General features: G+C 34.8%; 3 protein-coding genes across 3 annotated transcripts; 2 read left to right on the top strand and 1 right to left on the bottom strand.

The window, feature by feature from the left end:
* Window positions 1-5,071: 5,071 nt before the first annotated feature.
* Triagg1_1932 (uncharacterized protein) lies at window positions 5,072-9,740 on the top strand (the record flags this gene model as incomplete). The annotated part of the gene is made up of 13 exons (XM_062896057.1): window positions 5,072-5,242; window positions 5,280-5,406; window positions 5,470-6,224; window positions 6,325-6,459; window positions 6,521-6,587; window positions 6,641-7,644; window positions 7,700-7,853; window positions 7,912-8,244; window positions 8,301-8,383; window positions 8,448-8,582; window positions 8,635-8,867; window positions 8,921-9,390; window positions 9,448-9,740. The coding sequence occupies 13 exons, from the start codon at window positions 5,072-5,074 to the stop codon at window positions 9,738-9,740; spliced, it is 3,960 nt and encodes a 1,319-aa protein (XP_062758788.1).
* A 366-nt stretch (window positions 9,741-10,106) lies between these two features.
* Triagg1_1931 (uncharacterized protein) lies at window positions 10,107-16,361 on the bottom strand (the record flags this gene model as incomplete). Its single annotated transcript, XM_062896056.1, has 10 exons — window positions 10,107-10,299; window positions 10,376-10,521; window positions 10,595-10,781; window positions 11,215-11,359; window positions 11,417-11,631; window positions 11,701-11,774; window positions 11,841-15,690; window positions 15,750-15,939; window positions 16,003-16,138; window positions 16,227-16,361. 10 exons carry the CDS (start codon window positions 16,359-16,361, stop codon window positions 10,107-10,109), a joined length of 5,271 nt encoding a protein of 1,756 aa, XP_062758787.1.
* A 972-nt stretch (window positions 16,362-17,333) lies between these two features.
* Window positions 17,334-18,341, top strand: Triagg1_1930 (uncharacterized protein; the record flags this gene model as incomplete). Its single annotated transcript, XM_062896055.1, has 1 exon — window positions 17,334-18,341. One exon carries the CDS (start codon window positions 17,334-17,336, stop codon window positions 18,339-18,341), a length of 1,008 nt encoding a protein of 335 aa, XP_062758786.1.
* Window positions 18,342-22,469: the final 4,128 nt, after the last annotated feature.

Genomic DNA, 22,469 nt, shown 5'->3' with positions numbered 1-22,469 from the left:
GGCTTAATTAAAATAAATATTATAATTTTTTATAACTTTTTTTTATTATATAATTAAGTTTTATTAAAATAAATATTTACTAATTAAATAAGCTTTTTAGTTTTTAGTAAAAGAACTTAAATAATATATTAAATTAAAGCCTTATATTTAATAAAATATTTTATATATATTTTCTTTTTAAATTACTTAAGTTAATAATATAATTTTATATACTCTAGGGCTTATTTAATTATAAAATATATTATATAGCTATAGATTTTTAAATATAAAAGCCTTAGTTATAAATTAAATAAAAAATATTAAAATAAAAAGTTATTTTACTTTATTTAAAATTACTTTAACTTAAAAAAGGTTTTTTAACTTTAATTTATTTTTATAAGGGTTTTATTAAAGAAATAAATAATATTATAATAAGTTTTTAATTATAATTTTTTTAAAAGTTTTATATTTAATATTATTATTTTTTCTTTTTTTTAATAACCCTTATACTTACTTTAATATATTTATTTTACTAAAGGGTTATTAATACTAAAGTTTTAATTTTAAAATTATTAAATTAAATACTAAAGAGTTATAAATTTATTACTTAATTTTACTTTAGTTATTTTATAAATATTATTTTATTATTAATTTAAATAACCTTAACTTTAATATAAAATTAAGTTTAAAAATTTTTTAAAAATTATTAAAATATATACTTTATATTTTTTTTAAACTTAAAAAAAAGAATTTTATTAAGGTATTTATATAAGTAAAAATTAACTAAAACTTATTTTTATTATAATTTATTTTATTTATTAATTATAAATTAGTTAAAATAACTTCTCCTAAGGCTTTAAGTATTAAAGGTAATATATACCCTTAAGATTTTATATTTTACTTTTCTTAATATATAAATTTTATATTTATATATATAAAGGCTATTTATTTTAATACTTAAAGTATTTTTAATAAAGTTTTTTAATATTTTATAACTTATATAATTAGTATAATAATATTAAAAATCTTTTTTTATTTTTATAAATAATATAAGTATTTTTAAAATTATTATATTAACTTTTTTTTTACTAATTAATATAATTATAATTAAATAAATATACTTAGTAATAATAAACTATTAATACTTTATTATAAATTATATTATTACTTTTTTTATAATATTTTATAAAATTTTATATAATTTTTAATTTTAAATTAAGTTTAATTAAAGGAATTAATAAGTAAAAATAATATTTATATATATAAAAAAAATATAAAAAGTATTTTTAATAATAATTTTCCTTTTTTATAATTTTATTATAATAATTACTAACTCCCTTTTTTAATTTAAAGTTATTTAAAAAAAAAATTTAAGTTTTATTTTTAATATATAATTTTTTTAAAAACTTTTATATTTTTATAATATTTTTAAAATTATTATATATTTAAAATATATTTAATTTTTAATATTTATAACTTTTATTTAATTATTAAATAAAATTATTTTTATATTTATATATAAATTTAAAAATAATAATATTATTTTTCTTTCCTAAGTATAAAGGATAAATTACCTAAGAGCTAAAATTAAAATAATTATTATTAAACTTTTATTTAATAGCTATTAGCTAGCCTAGCTAATTTACATTTTCTCTTTTATAATTAGTTTAAGTTACCCTCTTCTACTTTATTTATTCTTTAGGCTTTAGTAAACTTTTTTTATAATATTAATAATATTAAGATTATAAGTTTTCGCAGTAATAATTATTATCTTAGCAGTAATTATTATTAATTTCTTATTACCTTTAGCTATTATAACTATTTATAATAGACTTTAGTTAGCTATTAACTTATTTTATAGTAGTTATTATAAGGGTTTATTACTTTTATATAAGGTATATTATTTTATTAAGTAGTCTTTTGCATTATATATGTAATTTATTTTTAAATAGAATTATCACTGCCTTTTATAACCTAATAAAATAATCTTATTTAGTCTAGTTAAGTTATTAAACTATAAGTTATAGGCTTAAAGCTTATATTATACTTAAACCTTATTATTTAGGCCTTTTTATATATTTTAAGTTTAGTCTTAAACCTTAATTAGTAATTATACTTTATAGCTTAAATTTTTAAAGTTTAACTTAGTTAGCTATAGCTAATTAAGTTAAGCTATAGATTAATTCTAGATTTTAAACTAAAGGCTAGGGTATAGCTTTTCTTTAACTTAGTTATTATAGCTTTACTAAACTTCTTAATAATAAATATAACCTTTATAATATTATTTTTATTTTTAAAACTTAAGTTTATATTAGTTTATAAACTTTAGTAAGTATATATAAATATATAGTTTAGAATTTATTTAGTTTTTTTATTATATTTCTAAATTAATTTTAATTTAAAATTAAAATATAAATAATTTTAATTATATATATAAAAATATTATAAATTATTATTATATATAATAATTAAGTTTTTTTAATTTAAGTTTTTTATATTAATATTATAAAAATAATAAAAATATATTTTTATTTATTTATTTTTATATAAAAATTTTTTTAATAATTTTTTTAATTACTTTTATTAATATTTTTTTTTATTTTACTTAAATTCTTCTTAATTAAACTAACTTATATAATTAAATATATAAGTATTTAATCTTAAGTTATAAATTATAATATTTTTTATTTTTTTATTTTTAAATTTTTATATAATTATTTTATTAACCTTAAGAATATAATTTATTTATAATTTAAGTTTTATATTATTAATTATAATAAGCTTTTTTATTATTAAGCTTTTTCTTTAATGATTTTTTTATTTTTTTTATTTTTTTTTATTTTAGTTATTTTATTATTAATTTTTTTTAATATTTTTCCTAAAGTATTAATTAAGCTTTTTCTTTAACTTTTTATATATAATTTAGCCTTTAGAAGCTATTTTTAAATTAAGGCTAAAGAATATTATAAAGTTATAATACTTAATTTACTAAGTTTTTTTAATTTTAATAAAGTATATATAAAAGTAGCTAGGGTATTTAATAAAGGTTAATTAATTACTAAAGTATTAAAATTTTAATTTTTTATTATTTTATAATTTTTTTTAAAAAAAATTTATAATATAAAAATTTATATAATTATTATATATAATTTTCTATAATTAAAGTAGCCTTAATTAATTAAATTTTTATAAAATTATTAAATAAAGTTAATAATTTACTTACTAAAATTTAAAGTTTTTTTTTTACTTTTATTTAAGGACTTTAATAATTTTTATTATTTAAAAAACTTAATAATTAAATAAAAATATTATAAAAAATTTATTAATTACTTTTACTTTTATAATTTTAAAAACTTTAAGTTTAATATATTTATTATATATTTTATTAAAATTATTAATTTATTAAAATTAATTTTATATTTTTTTTTACTTTATAACTTTTTAATAAATATTTAAAGTCTTTTACTTATTTTAATTAAAAATTAAAGTAATAAAAAACTTAAAAATTTATAAAAAATTTTAAAAAAACTTTTTATACTTAACTTAGGCTTTTTACTTTATAAAAACCTTTTTTTAAATTATTATTATTAAATATTTAAGAAAAAACTTATAATTTTAAACTTTTTTTTATTTTCTTAATATTTAATATACTTAATATTAATTTCTTACTTTATTTTAATATTTAATATTTTTATTTTTATAATTTAAAAAACTTTATTATTTTATTATAAAATTATACTTAAAGTTTTTATAAACTTTAATAATATTAAAATTAATATAAATTTAATTATTATATTAAATTTATTAAAAATTTAAGTATACTTTTTATTTATAAAAAAAACTAATAATTTTTTAAAAACCTTAAGATTATTTATACCTTTAGGGTTAATAAATTACTATATTTTTATATACTTAATTATAAAATATATATTTTTTATAAATAACTTTTAATTAAGCTTACTTTTTAATTTTAAAAGCTTTATATTTTTTAAGCCTTAATAAAGCTATTAAAAACTTAAGTTAATATTTTAAATATATTAATTATTATATTTTTTTAATTTTAAAATTTACTTTTTTATTAAAAAACCCTTAATTATAATACTTAATTTTAAATTAAATACTTCCTCTTTAACTATAATAATAGCTTTAATTTTTAATAATTATATACTAAATTACTTAAAAGCTTAATATTTTATTTTATTATATATCTTTAGGCTTATAACTATAGAAAATTTATAATTAATTAATATATATTATATAACTATCTAAGGTTTAATCTTAAAGAAGAAAGTAACTTATTTATACTAAAGAAACAGGGCATTAAGTAAGTATTATGATTTTATTTAATAATTGCGTAATATCCCACTGACACTAATGTATTTATTCCTTATAGTACAAGAGTTAACGCAGTGTCTACCTTAGTACCTACGCAGGACTCGATGCATGTTTTTTATTAAAAAAAGATTATTAATAAATAAAAAATAAAATGAATACATTGACAAAGACTAGAGAATTTGCCAATATTCAAGGGGATTATATTTCATATTGATATTATTTAATTAAATTTAGTTACCGTTCCTGCGAGGATATACATAAAGACCATTAATTGTTATAGTAACCATGATGAATGAACCCGTTCTATTTCAAAGTTGCCTCGTCCTCCGAGGCACCTGCTACATGTACCCAATGTACTCACCGCAAGGCTTATCGCAACTTATCGGTGTGCCAAGACGCACCTAGTACTTTTTATTCCTAGGCCATATCTTCTTGGGACTAAGGTAGCTGCACCTAGATTGTCATATTCTTATCGCGCTTCTTCTGCGCGTTGATGCTTCAAGCGAAATCGAACCCTCTTTAACTCACGTACCGGTGCGATATCCAGTCTGTACAACCGGCGCCCGAGAGCGCTGTGCATCGTAGGTGATACCTGGCCTGCTTGCCACCGATAATCTGTCACCGGCAACTTCGTATGACTCTGCAGTATGACTTAGTCAAGAGTCCTGGATCAAGTCGCCCTTCACATCATATCCTTTCCCACCGGCCTTTCTCTTGTATCTCCGTCATGAACCGTAGTCTCGAATAGACAGTCGCAATGGATCACCGTGATACTGCATCAGCAACCCCGGCTGGTGGGCCGGCTGCTGTTCCGGCTCGTCCACGTCCTCCATATTTACGCCCCGACAGCAATCAGAGTAGCTCGGGTATCTTTGACGATGTCGAGATGGCACACGATGAGGCAAGTGGAAGTTTGAGAAGGAGTCCAGTATCACTATCACAAACTGCTAACCACTGTCTTACAGCTCTACTCTGGTCCCATTGCCGAAAGCCTTCCAAGCAGTGTCTCGGCATTTTCCCATCGTCGAACTCGAGCCGATTCAACGACCAGCTTCGTTTATTACGAGAACGATGAGACGAACAATGACATAGGTACGGAATATTGGTAGAAGTTCATGTGTTATTAGACATTCTTAAAGTACTAAATCCAACCAGGAGACAACCACGAATTCGCCATATCGGCGCTAGACGACGATGACGATCATTCGGCGGATGACGACTTCCTGGCTTACAATCACGACTATATGCTTCATCGATGTTCCTCGACGCAATCGCGTACCTCTGTACACGCGCATCTTCTTCGTAGAGATAGCAACATTACCACTGCTAGCTCACATCCGTTCAATCGCACGAGTCAAAAAGTTTACGTGGAGAGTGAGGATCTGACAATTGCAATTGCTGGATTCCGCACAAGAATCGCAGGCTATATAGCGTATATCGCCGTGTGCATTCTGACTGGAGGTATTGCCTATCTAGTCTTCAGATGGCTACCCAGGCTGTACATCTCTCTCTTAGGGCAGGCCTGTCCTCTAAGAGACTGCAGCTGGGTTGTGATTGAGAATCAGTGGGGGGAGATGGAAATTCAACAAGTGCGAATTCAGGACTACGGTCAGCCCCTTTCTTCTATATTTGGACTCCCAGAGAAGTCTTTATCTTATGGCCTGGATGATGATAATGATCCTGTCGTCGATGACCTTCGATCGCTCAATTATCGTTACGTTCGATTTTGTTACCACCCTCTCAAGGATAAATTCGTTCTATTGAGTGGATGGAAAGATCCCGGTTGGACCGATATGCAAGCTGTACGGACCGGTCTTGATAGTGACGAGAAATCGACTCGCGAGACCATCTTTGGAAACAATCTTATTGACATAGAGCAAAAATCTGTGGGCCAGCTGCTCGTTGACGAGGTAAATACCCCCCCCCCCCCCAGAGAGATTCACTGATAGCAATTGCAATGAGAGTATATTTTCTTTCCTGATTCTTATCATAAGCTGACCATTCAACCAGGTGCTGCATCCATTCTACATATTCCAGATTGCTAGTATCATTCTTTGGTCACTGGATTCATATTACTACTACGCAATATGCATTTTCGTCATGTCAGTTGGAAGCATAGCGACGACCCTCATTGAAACCCGGGCAGTAAGTACCAATTCTTCATTCACCTAAATTTCATATGGGTATACATATCTGACTTTAAAAGACAATGAAACGACTACGCGAAATTTCTCGCTTTGAATGCGACGTCCGAGTTCTTCGGAATGGATTTTGTAAGTAGTATACCCAGAGCTTGTTTGATACGAGCCACCGCTAACGTTCAAAGGGACATACATCTCGTCAGGCGATCTTATTCCTGGTGATGTTTACGAATTAAGCGACCCTAACCTGTCACAGCTTCCCAGCGACAGCTTGTTGCTTACAGGTGACTGTATCGTCAATGAGAGCATGCTTACGGGAGAGTCTGTTCCTGTTTCGAAGATTCCAGCGACGGACAGTACACTGGCACAACTCGACCTTACTGCTTCGTCCGTTTCTCCTGAAGTTGCACGCCACTTTCTCTTCTGTGGAACAAAAATCATTCGAGCAAGGCGTCCCCAAGAAGATTTGGGTGGTGATGCAGTTGCTCTGGCGCTGGTTGTCAGAATCGGATTCAGTACTACCAAGGGTGCTCTCGTGCGATCCATGCTGTTCCCCAAGCCCTCAGGATTCAAGTTTTATCGCGATTCATTCAGGTATATCAGTGTCATGGCCGTTGTTGCCCTGCTTGGATTTATCACCTCTTTCATCAACTTCATCCGGCTGCAGCTGGAGTGGCATTTGATCATTGTTCGTGCCCTTGATCTTATAACCATTGTTGTGCCGCCAGCTTTACCTGCAACATTAACTATTGGCACCAACTTTGCACTTGCCCGCTTGAAGAAGGCCAAGATCTTCTGCATCAGCCCACAGAGAGTGAACGTCGGCGGAAAGCTCGATATCATGTGCTTCGACAAGACAGGCACGCTAACAGAAGACGGCCTGGATGTCCTTGGAGTTCGAGTTGTTTCAGTGGACGAGCATAAATTTAGTGATGTAATTTCGGAGCCCCATCTCTTCGAGCAACGAGAGACAAGCCTTTCTTTTCAGAGCATCTTGCAAGCCGCTCTCCATGCCATGGCAACATGTCACTCCCTTCGCTCTGTTGACGGCGAGCTTGTTGGCGATCCCCTAGATCTCAAAATGTTCGAGTTTACAGGCTGGTCTTTTGAAGAAGGGAAGCACAATGTTGTGGAAGGTGAAGAAGAAGAATACGGAAGTCTTTCGCCTTCGATTGCCTCCCCGCCAGATGTAAGTCTTTGACGACATATAACTATGAGTATTGCAAGCTAATCAAGGCGTAAAGAGATCTGTCCAACTAGGCGTTCTCAAGTCGTTTGAGTTTGTCTCGCAGCTCCGAAGATCCAGCGTTATCGTGAGACACTTTGGGAAGAAGGATGGTGACATATTCGTCAAGGGCGCACCAGAAGCTATGCGTGAAATATGTCGGCCTAGTAGCAGTGAGTAGCAAGATTTTTGCCCATGTCAGCACCACAAACTAATGAATAATCCCGTTAGTTCCAAAGGATTATGACGAGTTGCTCTCTTACTATACTCACAAGGGCTATCGTGTGATCGGCTGCGCAACACGACATCTTAACCGGCTGAGTTGGGTTAAGGCGCAAAAGATGACCCGTACTGAAGTTGAGCGAGATCTTGATTTCATTGGCTTCATCATTTTTGAGAACAAGTTGAAGCCAAGCACAGCGGGAGTTTTGAAGGAACTCAAAGATTCCAACATTGCCACTGTGATGGTAACAGGCGATAACATTCTAACGGCTGTCAGTGTTGCCAGAGAGTGCGGCCTTCTTGACCGCCATGCGCAATGCTATGTGCCTCGATTTCTTCATGGTCAGTCAGCGCAAGTCCGAGGACTTTTTTCGTGCCATGAGGCTGACCCTAGTTAGGTGACTCTCGGGATCCCACGGCAGAGTTGCAGTGGGAGAGCATTGACAACAGCATCTATTGTCTCGACAGTACAAGTCTGACGGTAAGACCTGGCAATACCATCATCATCATTTGTGTTTGGGCAAAATTGTGCTAAGTATGAACAGCCGCTTCCAGCGCCACCAGAAGGCGACATCTCGCTTCCCTACGACATTTCCAATATGCAAAACTACTCTCTGGCTGTAAGCGGCGATGTGTTCCGCTGGATAGTCGACTACGCCCCGGCGGACTTATTATCAAAGGTACGTCTACTCATATTCACGTTGGTTGCGAAGTGGTCTAACAACTACCAAGATGCTCGTGAAAGGCAAAGTTTTCGCTAGGATGTCACCAGACGAAAAGCACGAATTGGTTGAGAAGTTACAAAGCATAGATTATTCATGTGGCTTTTGTGGCGACGGCGCAAACGACTGCGGCGCTCTAAAGGCTGCGGATGTGGGCATTTCGTTGTCGCAGGCGGAGGCTTCGGTTGCCGCACCATTCACATCGCAGGTCTTCGACATACGATGTGTCCTAGAAGTCATCAGGTAAGCTTAATACTTTGCTGCTCTCAACCCATCCCCTATTAACCAGTTGGCAGAGAGGGGCGGGCGGCTCTTGTAACAAGCTTCAGTTGTTTCAAGTACATGAGTCTGTATTCGGCAATTCAGTTCACATCGGTCAGCTTCCTCTATTCCAAAGGCTCGAATCTGGGGGACTTTCAGTTCCTCTTCATCGACCTTCTCCTCATCCTTCCCATCGCTGTCTTTATGGGCTGGGCTGGGCCGGCGGAAAGGCTTTGCAGAAAGCGACCAACAGCGGACCTTGTTTCCCGCAAGGTCCTTGTTCCTCTGCTCGGATTAATGGGGGTCAGCATCCTAATTCAAGCCATCACATACGTCACAGTCAGGGAGCAGTCTTGGTACGTGCCGCCGCAGCTGAGCCATGACGAAACCAGCATCAAGAGCTCAGAGAATACTGCACTGTTCCTGGTTTCATGCTTTGAGTATATCTTCTCCGGAGTAATCCTAAACGCAGGACCTCCTTTTAGGCACCCCCTGTGGGAGAATGGTGAGTACCCTTCATAACCCGCCAAGGCTGAATTCAACCAAACTGACTTTTTTGCAGGGCCATTCATCACAACCATCATTCTGAGCCTGGCAGTGACTGTATATATGATTGCAGGCCCGGCAGCTTGGCTGTATGATTTGATGCAGTTGAGCTACATGAGCTTGGATTATGATTTGTTCCTGGTCTTGCTTGGCTTCATGTATTTCGCCCTGGCCTGGGTATTCCAAGAGTTCCTCTCACTGCGACTGGCGAGATTCCTGGGCACCCTGAACAAATGGGTTACTGGGCGAGCAAAGACAAGGAAGCAATACAAAGTGATACAGGAGGAAATGAATGGCGGTGTATTTTAAGCCCACAAGCGTGGATGTTGTTGTCCTGCGCATTATCCACGCATTGATGTATTTTTATATGGAAACAATACATAGACTACCTGTAGACACGCTGCTTCTCGGCCAGCAAGAATCTGCCACAAAGATGATGTTCAAAGACATACATGTCTGCGAAGGCAGAGAGTAATCAATATGCTATCCTTCAAAAAGAAAAAAAGGACGCACATGGATGAGAGGTGGTGGGTGAAGCCCTTTGGAGCCCCTGTCTAAAGTAGATGGATAGACAGACCCCTTGGGCTTGGTGAAGGCCCTGACGAAGACATGGAAGCAGCAAGGCCAGCGATTTGCCTTAGATTTGCGTAAATTCTTAAAGATGTAATGCGTGCTTCAGTCGGCATGGTCCGTCTTCCACTGCTTGATCCAGGCCTCAATCCTGTCTATGTTGGACTCCATCTCCGTCGAGCTGTTGCTGGTGAGCTCAACCACGATTTCCTCGTCAAACGCTTCACGCGCCTCCTGCAGCAGCACCTCCATAATCTCAGAATCCATGTTCTCCTGAAGCTTGGCCTCTGCGTAATTTCTTCACATCTTTTTGTCAGCCGGCTAATGTACTGACTGACTGGGAAAAGGAGAAGAAAGAAGCAGAAAATCTTTACCTGGCTTCCAGACGATCATAGAGCGTCTTGGAATCAACACGCAGCACCACAACAAGATCGACCCAGCTGCGCGGAAACAGGTCACAGGCATGCCAATCGATTATACAGCCCCCTGTCTTGACATCATCTTCAATTTCATCCAGAAGCTGCATTGTTTCAATTCACTGAGATTAGCGCCGGACCTGTCTTAGCAGCTGTGAGGCTCCCCCCTTTGCTTACCTTGTCCTCATCCACAATCCAGCTCTGATACTCGTCGCTCCAGCCCTCATGGCATTCTTTGTCTTTAACCACCTGATTCACAGAAAGATGTCGCAAGCCAGTCCTCTCTGCGAGGATCTCACTGTGCGTTGTCTTGCCCACCCCGGGCGTCCCGGTAATAATGATATTCGGAGATGAGCGCATTGTTCTGGATAATTATTTTTAGTAGCGGATGCAGCTTGACAAAGTCGATGCCAGGCTTTAATGAAAGGTGAATTGTATTTGCCCAAAAGCACGGCCAAAACTCCACTCTCTTCGCGCACCTTGATTAACCCCTAAAAAAATTCTTTTTTTTTTCCTCTACCAGAATCACTGTACTCGTAATTATTTCATTTGATACTAGCGGACACCGCGCAATTGCCTAAATAGGGAGAACTAAATCCGCTCCGCTCTATACATAAAAAATGCCCAAGTAAATGTTGCGCTGCAGCACAACACAGAAACCTTTTTACAACCCTCGACAGCCCGCTCCCAAATGCGCACACCAGAACCGTTGGCAGATGCTTCGTCTTATCAAGCCCCATATCTGATGTAATATGATGCATCAGCCGTTGATATACAGCCAACACGATTCCGCTTACTGCTCCGTCTCAGACTCCTCGACCTCAGCCAGTTGCTGGTGACCGTCGAAGCCGTCGACTGAGCCTGCCTCAAGTTTTTCTTGCTGCGCAATAGCCTGTGCCGAGACTATCTCTGCTAACCGCTTCAGACGAGGGGTTTGTAGCCCTGGACGTTCATTAGCCATCTTTTCTCCGCGCAAGCCTCGTACATATTGGGACTTACACGATGGGGTATATGTTTCGAGAGCTGTAATCACACGGGGCTCTGCAATTTCATATGGACCGCTGTCTTCCATATCAACAGCCTGAAGAAGTAAGACGTCACTCTTCTCCGTCACTCGAGAGGCAACTGCCTTCATAATCTCTCCATTGATGGGCTGCTCGTAGTCGGCAACGAGGTATTGGTTCAGGAGCTTTTGAATTTGGTTTGGTGAGAGCCTACAAAATTCCATTAGCATCAAAACATGCGATGACCAACCCAAATCGGGAAAGGGGGTGTAAACATACATCCAGCAAATGTCTTGGATAATTTCAATATCGTTCAGTGTCGCCTTCTTGAGTTGAAGTAGTTTGGTTGCTTGCTAAAAGTCCAGAGAGGTTAGCCATTTTGATTCATCTCATCCTTATCTAAAGGTTTTGTGTCATACCATCAAGTGCTCAAGCTGCAGCGTGCCTTCTGGCATATCATGGCTCTTACACCATTCTTCAATGCGAGTGATGTTGTAGTTGATCTGAAGACCTCGCTTCCACGACAGGAAGTTGCGGCGCATAAGCAAATCATTAAAGGCCGTTACGCCAACAAGATGGAGCAGCTCCGTAATAGTTTGAGTAATGATTGAATCTTCCAAGTAATACGCCTTCATGGCCCGGAAAACGCTATTCAGCAAACTCAAAAGGTTGTCCATGCTATACGCCGGCGCAGAATTTGACTGTAATAGTTTGCCCAGGAACCGGTTACTCTCATTAGTAATGAAACCTGGCAGCGACTGTGATTCTATGATGGCGGGAATAATCATCTTTTGCAGCTTCTTCTTCAAAACCTTCATCCAGGTATGGTAAATGTTGAACTCGAGACTTTCCAGATCGTGCTTGACAATTTCGAGAAGACGGTCATACTCGTAGTTATCCGTCTTCTGGGTCTGGTACCAATCTTCAGCCAGGAAGACAAAAGATAGCATTTCATGGACGTTTGATAGCCAGAATGCGCCAGGGTTAATGGCCTCATCGCCATCGTGCTGCATGACCTCTTGCTGAATCGACTGCATGACATTGGCAAGGAACCGCTCCGACTCCTTTACGAATCCATTGTTCCACATTTCAGACGTCACCAGGTTAATGAGATAGGACGGGAACAGAACTTCTTTATCAGAGGGGGGAGGGTTTGTGTTTGGCGATGGTATCTTTAGGTTGCGGATAAGACCCATAGTAACCTCTTCATTGAGGCCATCTTCATCGGCAAGGAGGCTTTCGAGCTCCATTTCAATATTATCGACCCCGGGAATAAAAGTCGACCCTGACAGGTTTTGGCGATGAAGAGTGCTTGTGACAGCCATGGATACCGGTCTAGGATTGTAAGTTCCGCTCAGGCGATCCAGCTCACGGGGCTCCGCTCCAGCGCTTCGGCGCTTCGGTTTCTTAGATGAGACGAGGTTGATGAGTCCGCTGGCCACGGCTGGCGCGTTGCTAACACCATTAGTGATGTCGCCGTTGAGCGTTCCGGTGCGCTTCGCAAGCTCCAGGGCATCCCGAAGGGCATCCAGTTCCTGTCGAAGGCTCATGTTATCTCTCTCGCGCTCCAAGTTGGTTTCTTTGGTTGTCTCTAGCTCAGAACTGGTTAGGCGAAGTGATTCCCTGAGCTCGCGTTCTTCTTCCTGCATACGCTTGATATTCATAGTCGACTCGTCGAATGCTTGCTGGAGCTTCTTCATTTCGTCTTCCATGGCTTGGAGGCGGGCAACCGCAATACCGGCCTGGTTGGCCTCCGTTTGTAACTCCTTTGTCCTCGCCTCGAGTGCGTTATGGCGATTCTTCCACGATTTGAGCTGGCCCTCGTAGCTTTCTACTTGCGAAATTAAGTTCTTGTTCTTCTCCTTGACGGATCCTAGGTTTTGGGTCAACTCGACAACTTTGTTCTCCAACTTATACGAAATCTGCTTCAGGTCGCGGGCCTCTTCTCGCATCTTCTTGTATTCTTTACGAGCGGTCCTTCCACGCCAAAGGCTTTGGATCAAGATCACCTTCTTGCGGTATTGTCTCCAGGTGCGAAGTTGCGTGCGTTGTCTCCACACCCTTTGGATGACAAGCGCAGCATTGCCAACTCTTGTCTCCATGATGTTTTTCCTTCGAAGGTAGCCCTTGGCGACGGACTCGAACAGAACCAAGTTCTTTCGGATTCGCAGGAATTCCTTGCGCTGCTTGTATCCGCGCCAAACTCGCTGGATGGTTGTTGCAGCGTGGATGGTCCTCAACTCCAGAGCCTTCTTTCTTGCTATATATGCGCGAATAGCTGCCTGCGTTTGAACAATGGACTCGCGGGCCTCCAGATAGCGACGGCGATAATACTTGGCTCTCAGGTTCTTCTGGATGAGAATGGCACATTCGTTGAGGCGGTTTGTACGTAAGTTTTCAAGGAAAGCAAGCATACCAGCGCGGAAAAAGATCTTGGTCAAGCCGAGCTGATACTTGTCGAGGCCCTTTCCAGTGCTGGTGCCCAACGCTTTGGTCAAAATTGCATCAGCCATTTGCCGAATTTCAGACGTCAATTGGCTAGAGTGAACAAGCATGTAATATCGCAGAGCAAATTCCTCATAAGTCCAACGAGTCGGGTATCCAGCTGTACTGATACGAACAGTCTCGAGCACACCACAAGCACGAAGCTGACTGAGAACCATTGGTCCTTCAAATTGCCAAGCCTCCTTGGCTTCGTTGGGCTTGATACATCTGATGTAGTGCACATCGGTGTTGTTTATGGTGTTCATCAACTCTATCAAAGATGATCGGAAGATTCCTCCCAGAGTTGGTTTCCTGTTTACGGCCACACCAATCTTCCTGCCAGCGGCAGGCTTGACAGCATTTGACGAAGCCGAGGCGACGTCCTTTTCTCGAACAGCCGATGCAGCATCCAAAACTTGCTTAAGGAATGAGTTGCTCGAAGCGCGCAAGACCGCCATGTGCTCATCCGGCACGGTATCTCGGTTCTTCTCAATGAATCCCTCGGATTCATACGTAACATCAACGGCATAGTGGCACACAGTAAAAGCCGACTTGCCAAATCTGGGTTTCTTGAAGAAGGGCTGCTTTTTCTCGGTTGCGAAATTGTGGTGGAGTTTGGTAACGAATTGGTCATCTGACCCCATGGGAAGACGAGACTCTTCGTCCAAGAGAGAAAGAATGCCCATCTTGCCTTCAATCAAATCGATACAGGGCTGGTTGTCTGAAAAGTCGATGAAAGTCCAGTCGATCTGCTCCCGCAGATACTCCTCCTGTTCAAGCTTGAATACATGCTGGTTAAACTCTTGTTGAAGCTTTTCGTTAGCATAGTTGATGCAGAACTGCTCAAATGAGTTCTTGGCAAAATGCTCAAAGCCGTAGATATCTAATACACCGATAAAAGAGGTGACACGGCTGAGGACTTCTTCTGTTGCAAGACTGAGGTTGATAATCTCAACCAACCAATCGAACAAACTCGAATAAATGAACTTGGCAACGGAGTCGCGAACAACGATGGCCTGTGCTTGGCTCAAATTGGATGATATCTTTTCACCTCGGGTTACGAGCTGCTTCTTTACGATCCACTTGGCAAACTCGGCGGCATCCACGCCAAGTATGCCACAGGCTAGCTCTAGTGACGGCTCGTTTGGAGCAAGGACACTATCGTTTCGTGAAGCGGTGATTTTGACGTTGCCCAGGTGAAGCAAACCAGCCAGCAGTTTGAAGATATCAGACTGCTGGGCGTCGGATACACCAATCGTGGACAGTGATTTCTTTGTAGCATCAAATTCAGCCTTGTCGTCCACGCCATCAATGGTTGGGCAGTTTCCCTGGTTCAGATACTCAAACTGCTCGATTGGAAGGATGCTCAGTGCCTCCCGCTCTTCATCCGAGGCGCCCGCAACCAACTGGTAGAAGATGTGGTAGTTTCGCTCCTTGAGGGGCTGGAAGACGAGACGTGATCTCTCCAACAGGTAGGTGCGAATCTTGGCACCAATAATGTTTCTCTGGTCGTCAAACATGATTTCGATGTATTTACCGAATCGTGACGAGTTGTCATTTCGGGTGGTCTTGGCGTTACCAAACGCTTCCATGATGGGGTTAGTTGCCAGAATCTGTTCCTCCGTCTCGCTCATCTGCTCTGTTCCTCGCTTGCGAGCACCAGGGTTGTCTGGAGACTCTCTTGTAGCGAAGTAACGCATAATATACTTGGCGCTGACGGTCTTGCCAGCACCGGACTCGCCAGAAACGACGACAGTTTGGTTTTTGCCATCACGCACCATGTCCCTGGAGAAGGCCGGCCAGTTAGCTTCAGATTCAACTTGCAAGTAGAGGCCTCGACATACATGAAGGCTTCCTCAGCAATTGCAAACAAGTGGGGTGCTTGGGTTGCGCGCTGCTTCCCCGCGTACACCTGCACCATGCCCGGGACATAGAGAGAGTCGACTCGAGCAAACGGGTTGGTTGCTATCAAGACGATACCACTGTATGTATAGATTTCCTTTTGTAAATAGCGCAATCGAATCGCCTGCAACACTGTCCACCCACTCTTGTAAGCAGAGGTCGGGTATTGGGGGGAGGGTTCGAGGGACTACATACCGGCCGGCTCGTTAAGATGCGACAGGTTAGTGAGGTCATCACTGGCTTCCAGGATAGTCGGGTTCATGAGCGGCGGCAGCGAAGGATCAGAACCGCCGCTCTGCAAGATTTCCGTTGAGACATCAACGGTCCTAGTCTAGAGAGCCAGTTGTTAGTATCTACCCCTCCCTCAGCTACCCAAGGGTATGCTATATTGTGTATATTGGAGAATATAGCAAACATACCTCGCCATTCTCGAGCTGGAAGACTAGCTTTGTCTTTGTGCCCTCGACTGTCTTGCTGATGAGCTCCGAGGCTACCCAGCCCTCGGCTGCGTCAGGCTGCCACGCTCTCGTGCCGACATCGTAGGTCGCTGCCATGGAGGAGCTAGGTCAGGCGGGAAACTAGAGCTGGGAAGAGTAAGACAGAAAAGAATAGAAGGCGATTAGAAAAAAAAAAACTAGACGGGCTGACAATGAACGAGAGACATTCATGGGCAAGTCGGCGCCGAGTCTGTTGTAACGATGAGAATGCAAATGGGTAGAAGTGAGTGCCTTCGCAAGAAATGCGGCGGTGAGAGTGTTGTCCACTTCTCTTGAAGATTAGGGGATAACACAAGATGTCGACAGAATGCTAGCAAGGGACAGCACACCTCCAGCACAGTGCCGCAACAACGAGGGTCAGGGGGTTAAATTGGTGCCTCTTCCTATATAGGTAATGCCACCTCAGTGGGCTGGTAGGAGCTCGAGCGGTCACTTGCATGGATTTATCTGGCTAGAGCGCCGACTAGGACGCATCCTGTGGCCAAAGAGCTGTGAGATCCAGCCTCTCCAAACGTTGGTTTATGCCTCTTCGCACTGCCCGCTTGTTACTAAGTTGATGGTTGGTTTCCTCGTGCACGCTTGACGGGGTTTTAGTGTGCTCGGGCTGCGTCTAAAATGATTCGCGCGTACTAAACACCTAATACCTTAGCACCTACCGCCCACCACTAGCGTTCAAGCACAGTATCCTCGAGTGCATTCAGTCTTCACCTCCCCCTCCAGCATCTCTTGACCAGAGATTATTAAATACTATACTCATACTCTGCCCATGTGCGAATAGGTAATATTGATAATTTACAGGGTGCAAGGGCATCTCCGGCTTGTTGATTAAGGTCCCCTGCGACTCCATCTCTCCCGTCAGGTACAGCTCGCGCCCCCCCAGCCAACCGGCAAAAAGGGGACTCGGCTCTGGCCTGGTGGGATAAACCTCACCCCCACCCGCCGCCATCCCATTGAATCCATATTACGGAGTATTTTAAGATCTAGTTGCAACAGCGCACAGTTTACCCACACGGGGGACCGCAAGCCCCTATGGACAGCTATGCAAATTCACCCGCGCTGCCCAACATTGCGCTAGAGAGTCGGCGCATCGTCCATACTCGCCATGGCGAATCCTCTAACATGAGCGCATCCGTCGACCAGGAAGCGGTTCAGAGGGATGAGGCAGAGGCTTCCACCGTCCATGTGCGGGCGATGGTGGCAGCCGTGCAGCAGCAGCAGCAGCAGAAGACGCGGCGCCGCAGAGGATCGCTCAGGAAAGTTGCACTGTTGGGAAGAGGCGCTCAGCGGGACAGGAGAGACTGGCCGCTGGCTATCGAAACTGACGCGATAGCGGACGCGCCCATTTCTGAATCTGCTCGTTTTGGTCCTACCTCTGGTTCTGGTTCTGGCTCTGGTCCTGGTTCTGCAAGCACGGTGCACAACGCTCTTGGCCTCAACATCTCCCCTATCTCATCCCCGACAAATGAATATCCTTGCCAGCCCAATCTCAATCTTATTGGTTCACCAGCTCCTTCAGCCTGCTTCGACGCCGGAATGGGCGGGAGCGAGAGGCAGGCGGACATGTACAATTTCACAACTGACGAGGAAGACATAATCCAGCTGGGGACTCATGCTTCTCAGTCGCTTCGATCTAGCCTCCCCCTGTCCTCGGGATCCGAATCTTACTATGTTGGACTTACGGCAACTGAACGTCGACAAAAGGCCAAATCCCCGCTCTCTTATTCCGCCTCAACTCTGCCTCAGCAAGTTGTAGGCTGGGACTATTCCGAGACTGAGTGGTGGGGCTGGGTGGTTCTGACGGTGACCTGGTTTGTCTTTGTTATAGGAATGGGCTCTTGCTTTGAGGTCTGGAGGTGGGCATGGGATGTAGGTACGACGCCATATGCACCGCCTGAGTTTGAAGATGACCCTACTCTGCCAATTGTGGGCTACTATCCTGCGCTTATCACTTTGACGTGCGTCATGGCTTGGGTATGGGTTGTTGTTGCTTGGGTGGGGATGAAATATTTCCGACATGCAAAAATCAGTGGTGATTGAATCCGTGTGGTGTTTTTTCTGTTTTAGTTCTCCTAGGCGCATGCTTGTAATTTTTTATTATCATTCTTTAGACGGGTTAGTTATACATTAGATAAACTTAATGGATCTACGCCACTATCATGGTGACCAAAGCAAGGAGGTGGATGGGCTTATTAATTCATCCCTTTATTATTATTGTATTGCTTTGCGCCCGTGACCATTAATTAATTAGGCTGCTGGGTGTAGTAAGGGGTATGCTAGGCTAATTAGTAAAAGAGAGAGCTAATTATAATATAATAATTATATAAGGAATTTCCCTTAATAACTATTAAACTATATTAATAATTAATTAATTAATACCCCTGTTTCCTTATATTTTTATAAGTCTATAAGGTAATATATATTATATAAAAAAATATATATTTTTTATAAAAGTATAAAAAAAATTTAGGTTATTAATTACTTTTATTTTTATTTTAATTATTTAATATATTAATATATAATTAGTTTTTTATTATATTTTATTTTATTTATAAAATAAAAAAAAAATATAAAAAGTTTATAAATAGTTTATAATATTATATATTTTAATTAAGGTTTTTTTATATTTTTTTTAAAATAAAAACTATTTATAATAGATTTTTTAAAAAAAGCTTAATATAAATAAAAGTTAAATAAACTTTTTAAACTTTTTTTTAATTATTATAAAAACTAATTACTTATTTTATAATTATTAATTATATTTAAAATAGTTAAAAACTTTATAATAATAAAAAAAATAATTAAAAGTTTTTTAATATTTATATAAGTAATTTAAGTTTATATTAATATAATTAAATTATTTATAATATAAAGTAAAATCTCTATAGCTTAATTTTATAATTAATAATTAATAAAGTAAAAGTTAAAGAAGTATAAGTTTATTAAGTAGTTTAATTAAAATAAATAAATTTAAGTTTTTATATAAAAAAAGTACTAAGGTTTTTTATTATATTTATAATATATTTATAAATATTTATTAAACTTATTATTTAATAAAAGTAAAAAAAATTAAGGAAAAACTTACTTAAGGTAATATAATACTTATTTTAGTAAGTTTATTAATTTTTTTATTTTTAAATATATAATTATAATTAAAAGCTTATTTTAAAATTACTAAAACCTTAGTTATATTATATTAATAGCTAAAAAAATAATTTATAAAAATTTAAGGGGAATACTTTAAAAACCTATAATTATTAATATATTATTAATATAAAAATAAAATACTAAATTAATTAAGGCTTTTTTTATAATAACTTAAAATTTTTTATTAACTTTAATTACTTTTATATTAAAAACCTTTACTTAATTAAGTTAATTATATTCTTTTATAAATATTTTAATATTTTATATTATAATATATTTATAATTAAATATATTATTTTTATTTATTAAATTATTAAAAAAAATTATAATAATATTAAAAAAAAAGCTTATTATTATATTATAAATTATTTAGTAATATAGTTTTTATTAAGTTTTTTTATTATCTTAAGGGAAAATAAAGTAAAAAAGGGTTTAAATAACTTTAGGTATAAAATATAAAAAAAAATATAAAAATTTATTAAAGCTTAAAAAGGAATATTTTAAGATTTTTTAATAAAAACTTTTTAATTATATTTTTATAAATTAACTTTTTTAAGTATTTATTAATTACTATATTTAGTAAATACTTAACTAAAGAATATAGCTAATTTAGTAATTATAAATATATTATAAAAAAAAGCTTATAAACTTATAAAAATTATTTAGTTAATAATATAATACTTTTATAATAATATATACTACTTAAAGTTATTTTTTAAACTAAGAGAATTAATCTTAGGCTTTATTAAATAATTTTATTTATAACTTATATATTTATTTTTATTTTAACTAATATTATATACTAGGGATTTTATATAAAAAAAGTATTTAAGTTATTAAACTATACTTTAGACTTATAATAAAAAATAAGTTTTATATAAGCTTTTATACTTTAATATATTATAATAAAAAGTAAGTTACTTTTAATATTAACTAAGCTAAAGAAATATTTTATAAATTAATAAGCCTTTTTAGCCTATAGTTTTATATATATTTTAAAAATAAAATAATAATTTAAAAAAACCTCTAGTTAATATATTACCTTAGTTATTATTTTTAATTTTACTTAATATATTATTAATAAATTATTTTTATAATTATAAAAAAAGTATATAACTTTAGTTTTTACTAAGTTAAAATTAATTTTATTTTTATTATTTTATTTTTTTAAAAGCTAAAAAGTAATAATAGCTTTAGTAATATTTTTTTATAAGCTTTTTTTTATAAATAAAAAACTAATATTATTTATATATTTTAACTAAAGTATATTAATAATAACCTTATATAGTAATTATATATATAAAAAAAAAGAATTAAGAAAATAAGGGATTTTTATAAAAGGCTATATTTTAAAGGTTTTAATAAAAAAAGAAAATTCTATAGCTTAATATTAATAAACCTTTTATTTATAAAGGATTTTACTTAGTAAATAAGTAAAATTAATTAGCTTTACTTTCTTAATTATTTAATAAGTTTATTTTATAATATTATATTAAAAACCTTTATTATATTAATAATAATAAAAGTTATAAAAAGTCTTTATAATAAAATAAGCTTAATATAATAAATAAAAATAGTTATAAAATTAATAATTAATTTTTTAAAAAAGGCTTTTATTTAATTAAAGTAAAGGATTTAATATTATATAATAATATAAGCTAGTTTATAAATAATAAGTTTTTTTAATTTTTTACTTAAGTAGTTAAGTAGGAAAATAAAATATTAAGTATAAAATATAAAAAAGTTATATTTTTTAAGCTTTAGAATTATAATAACTTAAGTATTTTTAAAAAGCTTTAGGTAATAATTAATAATTAAATATCTTTTATATAAAAGTTTAATAATAAAACCTATAGTTAACTAAGTAGTTTTTAATATATAAATTATAATATTATTAACCCCTAGGGAAATATTATTAATTTTAATAATATAATTTTTAGTTTTCTTAAGTAAAATAATTAACTTTAGTAAAATAGTTTTTTTTACTATAGACTTTTACTATAAATTTAAAATATTATTTTTAATTAATTTTTTTTTTAAAATAAAGCTTTAAAATAAAGTAATTTTCTTTTCCTTTATTATTATTATAATTTTATTAAATTCTAAAGGGGGGGGTTAAAAATAATATTTTAGTATATATTACTAAGTAAATTTAAAAATATCCCTAAGGGCCTTAATATTATTTATATATACCCTAAAGTTAGTTTTTTTAATTACTTTAATACTATTTTAAAAATTAACTTAGGCTTATTATATTAATTTAAAATAGTTTATTAAAAAAGCTTTTTATATAATAAAAAAAAAATTTTTTTTTTAAGTATTCCTTAGTTTATTATATTTTATTATTAAAAAAACCCTTAAATAAATAATTAATAGCCTTAATTACTTAATATAAAAGTATAATAAACTCTTAGGCTAAGTAATTAAATTCCTAAAGGGTTTTAGTTTTTTTTAAAAAAAATAAAATATTAAAAAGTAATATAAAAAAAAAATAATTAAATTTATTTTTTATTATAATTATTTTTTACTTATTTCTTTTATATAATTAAAGCTTTATAAAAATAATAATAATAAAAGTAAAGTAATTAAAGTTTATTTTTAAGTATTTTTTAATTAATATAATAATATAAAAAATATTATTATAAATTAAGTTTATAATATTACTTAGTTTATAAATAAGAATATTTATTTTATTTAGTAATATAAAGTTATATTCTTAAGCTTATTTAACTAAGTAATATTTTTTAAATATTTCTAAGTATAAGGTTTATTAATTATAATATTTAATATTAAGGTTTATTAATTATAATATTTAATATTTCTAAGTATAAGGTTTATTAATTATAATATTTAATATTAAAGTTCTTAATTACTAAAGTTTTAATAAAAAGTTATTATTAAAGTAAAATATTAAAAACCTTTATAAAGTTTTATTTTTTATAAATATTAATAATTATAATATTATTAACTTTTATTTATATAATATTTTTTAAAATTATAAAAATAAGTTAATTTATAAAT

Source organism: Trichoderma aggressivum, assembly GCF_033847375.1.
Source record: "Trichoderma aggressivum f. europaeum strain CBS 100526 chromosome Unknown scaffold_005, whole genome shotgun sequence".
NCBI classification, from domain to species: domain Eukaryota; kingdom Fungi; phylum Ascomycota; class Sordariomycetes; order Hypocreales; family Hypocreaceae; genus Trichoderma; species Trichoderma aggressivum.
Note: the sequence above shows the minus strand (reverse complement) of the source record. Positions and strands in the feature narration are given on the sequence as shown.